Source organism: Lathamus discolor, chromosome 5 (assembly GCF_037157495.1).
Source record: "Lathamus discolor isolate bLatDis1 chromosome 5, bLatDis1.hap1, whole genome shotgun sequence".
In the NCBI taxonomy this organism is placed as follows: domain Eukaryota; kingdom Metazoa; phylum Chordata; class Aves; order Psittaciformes; family Psittacidae; genus Lathamus; species Lathamus discolor.
In genome coordinates, this window is record NC_088888.1 from 107,694,663 (window position 1) to 107,706,166 (window position 11,504).

The 11,504-nt window shown below is 44.7% G+C and overlaps 1 protein-coding gene across 1 annotated transcript in view; it reads left to right on the forward strand.

Moving 5' to 3' along the window:
* The first annotated feature begins 3,998 nt into the window (after positions 1 to 3,998).
* Positions 3,999 to 11,504, forward strand: part of TFAP2D (transcription factor AP-2 delta) — a 50,719-nt gene continuing 43,213 nt past the window's right edge. The window contains exons 1-3 of the mRNA XM_065679216.1: positions 3,999 to 4,037; positions 4,975 to 5,472; positions 9,100 to 9,160. Of these exons, the coding sequence (XP_065535288.1) occupies positions 3,999 to 4,037; positions 4,975 to 5,472; positions 9,100 to 9,160 (598 nt within the window). The remainder of the gene's footprint in view (positions 4,038 to 4,974; positions 5,473 to 9,099; positions 9,161 to 11,504) is intronic.

Below are 11,504 nucleotides of genomic sequence, written 5' to 3' on the forward strand. Positions count from 1 at the left end.
GCTTCTGAAGGAGAACTTCTCCTTGGCTCCTTCACAGAAAAAAAGCACTGCAAAATATGGACCCTGCTCCAAGAATGTCCTGGCACTGTTGACCCCAGCTGCCTGTGATAGCTTGAACTCTTCTTTAATCTCATTCGGACACAAGACACTCCAGGAAAAGTCGTCAGAAGTTTTGGTCCAGTAAAGACCAAGTTTTGGTGACTTTCAGCAGAAGGCTGTTTATTAGGAAATAAACAATTATTGGGCAACCAGCAAAATTCAGGAGCTAAGGCAGGAAGGAAAAATTTTAAAAAAATACAAAAAAAAGTTATTTCAGGATCCTAAATGCTGGGAAACGTCTGTAAGTCAAACACCAGGTGAGAGAGCTCTCTGAGTCCAGAGAGCTGCTCTCCTGCAGCAGCCAGACATCAGGCTCAGACTCTGTCCCTGCAGCGCTAGCCGTTTTGTACACTTCAGTGAACTACCACGGAAACTGAGATGCTCCCAGGGAGGGAGGTTTTGTTTTCTTGTGGTTTTCTCCCACATCCTCATCCTTTCCAGCAGCCCAGTCAGCTTTTTCTTAAACACCTTCAAATTATAAAAATTAAAAAAAAAATAAAAAAAAAAGAGAGGCCACTCTCAGTAGTTCGGGAACAGAAGCAAACTTTTAGCGGGGGATTAACAACGTGCCCAGTCACAATAATACTCAACACAAAGTCTGTCTCTGACCATTAGTTCATGGCACTGGTTGGAAAACCAGAAAGCTCCCAATTAACTTTCCTGAAAGATTTTCTTTGGGAGCAATTAATAAGCGTTTTGCAGTTTATTAATTGGGCTGGGGGCAAACGGTCTATATGAGTTTTTTAGGGTCTGCAAGCGAAGCTAACAGATGGAACTGACCAGTAACGTGCATCTGGCAAGCCGGGTTTCTTATCAACTTTTCTCCAAACAACCCCGTTTTGGTGGCTTTGTTGTTGTTTGAAGCTCCGAGCTGGCTGATGCTGTGGCTGTGGGTCTGCCTGAAAGGCTTGGGGAGGAAGGGCAGAGGTCGGAAAGAGGGGAGAGCTCTCCCAGGACGGGTCTTCTGCAGTGGGGTTATCGCCTAGCAGCTTGAGAAGAGACGAGGAAGGCATCAGCCCCTCACTCTGCATGTCCACAGCAGTGATAACGGCACCCACAAGACTCAAAAGAAGGGAGTCTGCAACCAAATCCTTTTCCCGCCTCTCCCACACTCGTAATTTTCTGGGGGGGGGGGGGGGGGGGGAAAAGGTAGACGGACAAAGCGTCCCGTGGGGGTGTCTCTCGGGGGCTCCCCGTCCTGCCCTCTCTTCGCGGTTGCCCCTTTCATGCGCGGAGCTGGGCTTACTTGGTGTCGAAGAAAACACCCCCTCCATAAAAAACACCAAAACCAAGACCCAGACGGGACTAAAGTAACACTGAGGAAATGACAGGCTCGGGGAAATCCTCCGGGCTGGGGGGTGCGGTGAGCTGGCGGGGGTGGGGGGGTGCCTTCCCCCTCGCAGACAAGGAGCCCCCCGCTCAGTCAGGAGGGGTGCTCAAGGTGTGCGAACTTGGTTTTGTCAGGTCTAAGCCGTCCTGCTCGCGCTGGCGTCGCACACGGTGCTCGCTGGCTCCAACAGGGAGTTGTGAAGAGAGGAGTCTGACCATTTCTATGTGTTGTGGGGTGGTGGGGTTTTTATTATTCTCTCAACTACCAAAATCTTAAGGAGTCCAAACAAAATTGGAACTTGGAAGAGTTCCTAGAATTTTCACAAATATGTACTGGGGAGAAATATTTTTATTTCATTAACAATATTAGAATTATAGGAAATCCCCCCCTTCCCTCTTTCCTTTCTCTTTTCCTTCCTTCCTTCTTGCTTTCCTCCCTTCCTCTTCCACTTTTTCTTTGCTTTCCCCTTTTCCTTCCCTTTCTACTTCTCCTTACCCTTTCCTCCTTCATTCCTCCTTTTCCTTTTTCTTCCTTCCTCCCTTTCTTCTTTCCTTCCTCTTTCCCCCCTCCTTTCATCCCTTTTCTTCCTTCCTCCCTTTCTTCCTCTTTCCTCCTTTTTCTTTTCCTTCTTTCCTCCCTCCCTTTCCTCCTTTTTCTTCCTTCCTCCTTTTCTTCCTTTCTTCCTCTTTACTCCTTTTTCTTTTCCTTCTTTCCTCCCTCCCTTTCCTCCTTTTTCTTCCTTCCTCCTTTTCTTCCTTTCTTCCTCTTTACTCCTTTTTCTTTTCCTTCTTTCCTCCCTCCCTTTCCTCCTTCCTTCTGCTTTTCTCCTTTTCCTTTTGATTCTTCCCTTCCCGTTGCCCCCTACTTCCCTCTCCCGGCAGGAAGGGCCGGGGCTCGGGGGCAGCGCAGGCGCTGGGGAGGGGCCGTCCCCCCCCCGCCCTGCCCCGCTGCTCCCAAGGCGGTTCCGCTACCGCCGTGCGCCTTTGTCCGCTCTCGAGGAAGCGGCTGAGCGGCAGTTCCCGGCCGCGGCCCGGGGAGACACGGGTGAACCCTCCCAAACCCGGACCTGGGAGGGGGAAGGGGAAGGAGACGGGGGGAGAGCCTCCCGCCTCTTCGCCTGCGGCTCGTTATTAAGACACCTTCGCAGCTTAAACGCTTAAAAGCGACCCAAATTAAACGGCAATTAAAAGCGAGTTACACCCTCTCCTATCTCCAGGCTGCTCGGCTGGGGAAGCCAGCCATCAGCAGAGCCACCCCACCGGGAAATGCCATCATCTGAGCTGACATCGTCCCGGGGGGCGTAGGTACCCCCCGGCCGGAGCTCCCCATCACCTCTGAGGCTGGATAACCACTACCAGAGGGGCAGAGGGACCGGGGTGGGCAGAGAGGGCTTATGCCAGAGTAGGTAACACCTCGGACCGGTGTCCCCGAAGAAATAAATACAGAAATAACGTACCCCTCCAGCTTCACACCCCAGGGCTGCGCAGCCCCCCTGCACTTCCACCACCACCACTATACATCGGCACTTGGAAATGTCGAAACAGCTACCAGTGGTCCTCAGCTCATACGTCCCCTTCCCCGTTTTTTCTTCTTCTTTTACAGATGTAATTCCATAGATCTATATGTATTTTCTGTATGTCACTGCAGTGATACTTTGTGGTCTCACCCTAAGTTTATGTTTGAAAACGCTATTTAAAGAAGCCTGTAAGATAGCATATTAGGAAGCTTTAAAAGCAGGTTGGAGTGTGGGGTGGACTTAAATTCGATGTAAATGCAAGGGTAAAAAAAAAAAAAAAATCAAAACCCAAAACAAACCACATCGTTTTCATTTAGAAAAAAAAAAAATACAGTTAAACAGACACACATACAAATGTGCAATCTTAGATTCTGGTCAGTATTTAAAAGCAGTATAATCAACAGGAAGGAGCACTTACCTATTGAAAAGGATGGTTTAATGATATATATTAGTATATATTAGCTTTATGTCTTCCCAATAAAATGTACACAAAATACCCCCTTCGATCAGATTAGTTCCCATATTAGCCTGGGTAAGAAAAAGCATTCTAAAGAGTGGAGGAAAAAATGTATAAAAATGTTGAAAGAACCTACAGTTCCTTATTAGGCGAAGATACAATATTTATTCCTTGTCTCCTGGGATGAAGCTCCTCTATCTATTGTCCTCCCAGTTCTCAGTGCTGATGCTTAATTTTCAAAACTTCTATATTACCAAGGGACCTACGACATCAGCCAAAGAAATACCCAGCAAGTACAAAATCTGATCCAGGGAGCAGCTTTTGTGCAGAGGGAAAATTTTGTTCCTACAGGTTTTTAAGGAGGTGCATGGAAAAGCGAGAGATCTGATCTATGCAGATACATTGCAAATTCTCTCTCTCTGTAGAGATTTTTTCTAAAAAAAATTTGGGAAAATACACGAACTTTGGATTTTTCAAATTTTTCCCCCCCTTTTTTTTTTTTTTTTTTTTTAATTTGGAGAGGGGAAGTTTATCCAGGGGGTTTGTGGGGTTTTTTCCTTTTTTTTTTTTTTTTTTTTTTTTCGGAGGACCAAAAAATGTCAACTACCTTTCCAGGTCTCGTCCACGATGCAGAGGTATTTTGTGTGTGTGAGTGTGTGCGGATGTGTGTGTGTGCGCGCGTGTGTGGATGTGTGTGCGCGCGTGTGTGCATATGTGTCTGTGGATGTGCCTGTGTGGTTGTTTCCATCTTTCTTTTTTTTTAAATCCATATTGGACCGTTACATTTAATTATAATCCGGCTTCAGAGATAACTTAAAGAAGTATAGAGAGAAAATTCGTTATGACATCTGTCGCCAGAAAGGGCAACTCATTACCACGTTAAAACCGTTGCCAGAACGAAAATCAGAATAATACCCCTAATAATATAATGAAGTGGAGAGAAATCACCACCAGCTCGCCAGGAATGGGGAGTTCTCACTAAAAAGCAGGACTCTCCTTTCTTTCGAAACGCAGGAAAAAGGGGGGGGGGAGAGAGAATTTTGGATCTGATTCGTTATTTTAAAAAGAAAGAAAAATAGGGGTTCAAAAAAAAAAAAAAAAGAAGGGAAGGAAGGAAGAAAGAAACAAGCAGGCGGCAAAGATTTCTCAATGTGTAACGCTGTAACATAGGGACGGGACTTGTGTGTATTCTCGGTAGTTTCCTCTGTTTGATGACTTTTTTTGTGTGTCAGCCCCAGATATTACAGCTGTGATCAGGAGGTGGATGGATAGACGGATGGCTGGACAGATAGATAAATAGAGAGGGTTTCTTTTTTTTATTTCAGTGCCTGGATTCCTTTTGCTTGATGGTATTAAGGGCAGGCTGGGATATTTATGATTTTTTGAGCAGACCTTTATGGCACTAGCCCAAGGTAGGAAAGGCTCTTTTGTTGCTGGGGTAGCCGCTCGCAGGCTGAGAGGCTTCTGCAGGGGGAGAAGCTATGCAGGACAGCGTGCTTGGAAGACCCGTACCCGGGGGTTTCAATGACAAACCTCCAGTTTTGGGGTCTTCTTTTCACTTCTTCCTTTCAGATACGTCATGACGGATCAAACAGTTACCGTTTGATGCAGCTTGGATGCCTGGAGTCTGTGGCCAACTCGACCGTCGCCTACTCCTCCTCATCTCCTCTCACTTACTCCACCACGGGCACCGAGTTCGCCTCCCCGTACTTCTCCACTAACCACCAGTACACCCCACTGCACCACCAGTCCTTCCACTACGAGTTCCAACACAGCCACCCGGCAGTCAACCCCGACGCTTACTCCTTGAACTCTCTCCATCACTCCCAGCAATACTACCAGCAGATCCACCATGGGGAACCCACTGATTTCATCAACCTGCACAATGCGCGGGCACTCAAGTCCTCTTGCTTGGACGAGCAGAGGAGAGAGCTGGGGTGCTTAGATGCTTACCGCCGCCACGACCTGTCTCTTATGAGCCATGGATCCCAATATGGGATGCATCCAGATCAAAGACTCCTGCCAGGACCAAGCCTCGGGCTTGCAGCCTCGGGAGCAGACGATTTGCAGGTAAATAGCATGCGATCTCCTTTCGAGGCACCTTCGTCTCCCCTCCCCCTGCCCTGATCCCCCCCCTCACCCTCCCCGTTTTCCTCTGCTCAGAATAGCTCACATAAAGAAGGGAAGATTCAGCCAAAACGCGACCCGAAGCCCATCTCCTCCAGGATAGTAGCAACAAAAAATATGTGGGGAAAAAAGGCATGTTGTCTTCTTTGACCCCCCAAAAACCACAAAAAAACCCAAAATCCAAGCAAACAAAAAATCCAAACAAAAGCCCAACCCAAACAACCCGTAAACAAAAAAACTCTCTCCTGATTTCTCCGCCTGTATCGTGTCTCCTTTGCGGCTGAGCCCGTGGGACTCACCCGAAGGTCTCGGAGTGAGTATGGGAGCCCTCACCAAAGTCCCCCAGCAAGCAAAATCCCAACCAAACCCAACTCAACCCAAAATAAATCCATCTTCTCGGTTTTCCTAAACTTTTCCTTTCTTTCCGCTGCTCAAACAGCTCGCCCCGACAGAGCAGGTAAATGTGTTAAGGAAGGGAGAAAATAGGAAAAAGACGGTGGGGGAGGGGGGGAGTGAAAAGGCAGGGCAAAGAAATAAATCTGTTTTTCGAAGCACATACAAAGGCAAACCTTCCGCTGGACTCCGAGGTATGAGGCAGGGAAGAAACAAACGGGAGTAAACGCTCGTCAGAAATATTCAGTATGATAAAAATCCCTGGCGATATCCGTTCTAGATGTTAATAGGGAGAGAAGTACAAGCAGATAACGCTGAATTCATCTGTCTGTGTGCCTAATCAGTCATCTATTCCCCCCTTACCAGCATCTAGACCCATTAAAAAAATATAATCTATTTCTATGTATCAAAACCTCGGCTTTATCCGCTCAGAAATCCTTTCCCTTGCACTAAAAATTCACCTCCGGTAAATTAAGCTGATTGGTTTAATGAAATTTGTTTCCGAAATTGCAAACAACGCCCTCCAGTATCTAACACCCATTTCGGGAAGTCCCGCAAATCAAAAGCAAACCTTCCCTCTCCCGACGAGCTGAGGAGCTAAAGGCTTCCCTTCCCGCCAGCAGAGAGAGGCTAGCGGGACCGTATTTGCTGTAGTTACTTTTCCCCCAGATCTCACTCCCGGTCTTACAAAGCTCCCTGTGTTGGTCTGTCCAAATAGACGTAGCGGTCAAAGGCTCAAAAAAACCAAAAACCCGAAGTCTGTAAAACTAAGGTTCATTTTCTTAATTTAAACACACACACTGAAGCAAACAAACAAACAAAAAAAAAAGTAAAAAATATCAATTTATATAGGAGAAAAGAAATCCCCCCCCCTTTTTTTCCTTTCTTTTTTCTTTTTTTTTTTTTTTTTATATGAAGGAAAATAACCCAACAAACCAACAACAAAGAACGTTATCTTTTCTATCTCTAAGGAGAAAACCCTAACTATTTAAACCTAGCTTTCTCCATTAGGATTCACTATACCATTTTATCCTCTCTGGCCATTTTTTTGTTTACATTTTTCACGAGGATCTCCTTATGTTACCCCCCTAAAAAAAATAAAAAAATAAAAAAAAAAATCTGCCATTCATTGCTCAGCCCAACTAAAACCTATTTACTCCTTTTTATAACCACGTCTGCTGCTGATTTTTTTGTATCTGTACAAATTTTTTTTCTTTGGCAGGCACAAAGCCTTGTATTTTTCAAAAGAGGGGATTAGGAACGTTTGCAAGACAGCAGACAATGCTTAAATCCCGGGCAAAAAAGCACCATAGTTTATCCAATTTTCGACTTAGTGCCATTCAACTGGTCATTTATGCAATGTCATCCGACCAAACAACATGTTTCCCTTTAAGGAAAAAAAAAAAAAAAAGTTGGTTAAGCTGCTAGAGGCATATTCCTTTTTTATTTATTTAAAGAAGAAAGAAATCAGCAGCTTTTATTTGGAAAATACTAATTTTTCGATCACACTTTATTCAAAAGTGAAAGACTTGGGTCTTTGTACTTCAACTTTGCTTTATTTTTCCTCCTTCCTCTTTCTCCAAGCAGAAGAGGGAGTGTACTCAGGAATCGAAAAGCCTGAGCAGTAAGAAATTGAAAGTATTAATATTGTCCTTCTGATTTAGATGATTCCGAGCAAGCTTGGACTCTTGCGAATATCACCTTTTGCTTAGAGGGAAGCTTTTTGGTGACGAACAGAAACAGGACTGTCAACAACCACTTTTAAACCCAAATTGTGGTCTACCCAGTCCCCTTAGTCTTTCTTTTTAAAACGTTCATCAGCATATGCCTCATTTCAAATGCAACAAATGTAAATATACTTTTCCCTGCACAGAATTTTAAGTGAATGTCCAATAGTTTCGAGGGTGGTTTAAGTCAGCCTAACAGATGCAAACAGTCTTGGAGCTGGAGTGGCATCTTTCAGTGCCCTAAAAAGATTTTCCATGGGCAACAAAGAAAACTGTCACACCTTTTCCCATCACCGCTTTAATTTATGCTCGGTCGCCAAGTTTTTTTCATATTGATTTCATAATCACTTTAAGGCAGAACACTTAAAATAAAAAAGAGCCTTGAAAAGGAAGGTCTTACAAGGCCAGGGCCAATATGGTGAAAGTGGGGGAGAGAGCCAGGACTGTAAAGATTGTTTTGTAAAGTGGGGTTTTTATTATGCACCGACTCTCTCCGCATTTACTTAACTCTTCACGGGCTGTTGAATAGGTTAACACCCTTAAAGGCCTCTTTCATGTCCAATACCTCGTTTGTTTGTAGAGGAAAATGCGTCTTTAACACATTTCCACTGGGCAAAGATTTAGGTTTAGTTTGTTGTGTTTTTTTTAACCCCAGCATAAGGAAAAACCCAAAGAAAACCCAACCCTTTCAAGTCTTTTATCATTTCAATAAAAATATTTATTAAGGAAGGCAAAGATCCCAGATAATCAGACTTGTAACAGGAGAATAAAGAAGTGAGATCTCTTCGGATGTGCACCAGAACCCTCGGGCAGGTTTTTGGATGGTTCTTCACCCCACGCTCACACATGGGTGCCTCTGTGTGTATGTGCACAGATGCATATTCACCCCCACCTATGTGCGGACACACACATTGTTACAACACTCTTACGACTCTGTGTAGCCGGCAAAGCCTAATAGGTCTTCTGTTGTGTTCTTTGTCTACTTCTGTGCCCACTTTGGAAGTTGGTGTCTGCGTGTCACAAAATATTTATATGAATTTAGCTGCATGTATATATAAATATACAGCTAAACATACAAAAACGCTATGTAAAAGTGTATTTTTACTTTTGCACGTGGAACTGTGGAGAGGAAACACACTTTCCTTAGGAGGACTTTTTTGTCTCTCTTCCCTGCCACGGAACTGTGGATTTAAGTCTCCATTTCAGGAGAAACTCGTATTTAAATGTCAATGAAAGTGCTAATTATTCCACATTTCGGGGGTTAGGGGCAGGCTGCGGGATAGTGGTGGGATATCCCCGGAGCACTTGAGTTCCAGGAGGGTAACTGTGGTTTTCCACCTCACCTTAACTATTGTTCCTGAGCGAATCGTGTAACAAAGCAAAAGCTGTGATCTCTCGGTGGGTTTCTGATTTCTTTCTTTCCTTTCTTTTTTCTCCCTCATTACTTAAGAGCTCAGTGGAGGCCCAGTGTGGACTTGTACTGAACGGGCAAGGAGGTGTGATAAGAAGAGGTAAGAGGTTACAAATACTTGCATCTATCCGGTTTTGTTAACATAACCCCCTCTCTCTCCTTTCCCCACTGCTTAGCACAGTTTGGGTTTATTACCAAAAAAGTGATTATTTACTGCCGAAAACTGATAATTTGATGTTTGACAGGAGTAGGTTCAAACTGCCTTATAGCACTTCACATTTCTCACTCCATTTGCACTTTACAACTTACCTGCTCCTCGTATGCTCCTGATGAACCCAGGGCTTTCCTAGCTTGTTTTATCAATCCCCGTTTAGCTGAGTTGATACCTAGGAGTTTGAAAAGTGTGCTCTCTGGTACCGGTCTGTTAAATCCTCAGTTTGATCTCGAGTGGGTAAAGGAGGGAGCTTTTTTGAAAATGTGGTTTAGGTAGTGCTACAGACCACTGTGGAACTCGCTTTTGAGTGTCACTTCATTCGATAACCATCTGTCAGTGTAAATATCTAATGTCAAAGTTAGCGGAAAGATTTGAAACTCTTGTTAAATACAGATTTCTTCAGCATTGCAAAATCCGAGTGTTCTGGGAAGTTTGTTATTACTGTCATTTACCCTGAAGAGAAATAAAAGTCCTCCAAAGGCCTAACGTAGGAGCACATTCCTCTTACAAGCTGACACACATATTCTCATTCACAGTAGAAAACGACTAATGTAGTCAGAGAGGAGACAATTCACGACTCAGCCTCTTGGAATGCACATTTCTTGTCCAGTTATTGCCTTTCCCTATTCGCTATATCAATTATGAAAAACATATGTTTAGGAGATATTTTAGGCAGTGTCATATTATTTTGTCAGCTGGTTTGAGCCATAACCTCCTTAGACAAGCTTTATACTGAAACATCAGTCACAAGAAACCGCAACGAGCAGGGTCCGAGCGTATGCTGGCTCACACTCGGATATGACAGCAGGGGGGAGGTTTCGGGGTCCCCTCTCCCCACACCGGCTCAGATCAGGCTTTGTTCTGGTACTCCGCGGAGCAGCCAGCTGGCCTAGGGCCAGGCTGGAGGCGGTGGAGAGGTGGTGCTGAAGGGACAGCTCCGCTCTGCCCGGCCCTGCCTCTCCCTGCTGCGACGGGCGGACCCTGGGCCCGGGGAAACGGACCCGGGCCCCAGGAGAGGAACGAGGGGAAGAACCGGGGACACACATACTTCAAATGTCCCTTCCCCTCCTCTGCACTGCCGTCGGGACGCTGTGGAGCGGGCTATCGGTGCCTGTGCCTGCCTCTCTCCTTGTCCCTCGGATTTCAGCGGGTTCAAATTATCCCTAGAAACAGGGAAAATTCCTTCGGGTTTGACCCGAGCTGACCTCTGAAAAGCGGAGGTCGTTAGCTGAAAGAGGAAAAACAGAATCTCCCCATCAGCTGGAGTTTGTGCCTGTGGTGTTTGACTGCAGTTCTCATTTCCCAGCTGAAGCGCGGCCCAAAGCTCAGCTCAACTCCAGCTTAGTCAGTTTTCCAGCTCCTGTTAAAGGAGGTACCAATTACCTGTGCAGATGATTGTAGTCAACGTTCTGTCTTCCCCTCTCTCCCTCATCTCACTCTCTTTAAAGTAACCAAATTATTCAAGGATTTAAAGATTGATAGTAAAGGAAATCCAGCATGAAAATCCAAGCCTTTCTCTACCCTGATGTAAGTGCTGAACTGCTACTGCACTACCATCTATCTCCTGGCATATTCAGGGAAGATATCAAAGACGAGAGGATAAGTTTCAAATGTATATTAAAAATACATAATAAAGATTTTGTCCGACTTAAAAAAAAAGATAGGTGTTAGCTGCAATCAAAACATCCCGTGCATAAATGCTGTACAGGATCCCATATAAATAAATCACATTTCTTTTCTAGTAATACTTCAATAAGAATATATAAACTCGAGGGTGGCTTCCCTAATATTTTAAACACCTCGTGTCAGATTTTTTTTTTTTTATTTTTTGTCACTAGTACATATATTATATATTAAAGGTTTTTTTTGAGGGTCTTAAAGGCAATAGCAGGGAAAAAGGCAGGCAGGCAGGAAGGAAGGAAGAAAGAAAGGAAGGAGATAGAAAAAGAAAGAGAGAAGGAAAGAAAGAGAGAATGAGAGAAAAAAAGAGAGAAGGAAAGACAGAAAGAAGGAAGGAAGGAAGGAAGGAAGGAAGGAAGGAAGGAAGGAAGGAAGGAAGGAAGGAAGGAAGGAAGGAAAGAAAGAGAGAGAGAGAGAGAAAGAAAGAAAGGAAGGAAGGAAGGAAGGAAGGAAGGAAGGAAGGAAGGAAGGAAGGAAGGAAGGAAGGAAGGAAGGAAGGAAGAAAGAAAGAAAGAAAGAAAGAAAGAAAGAAAGAAAGAAAGAGAGAAAG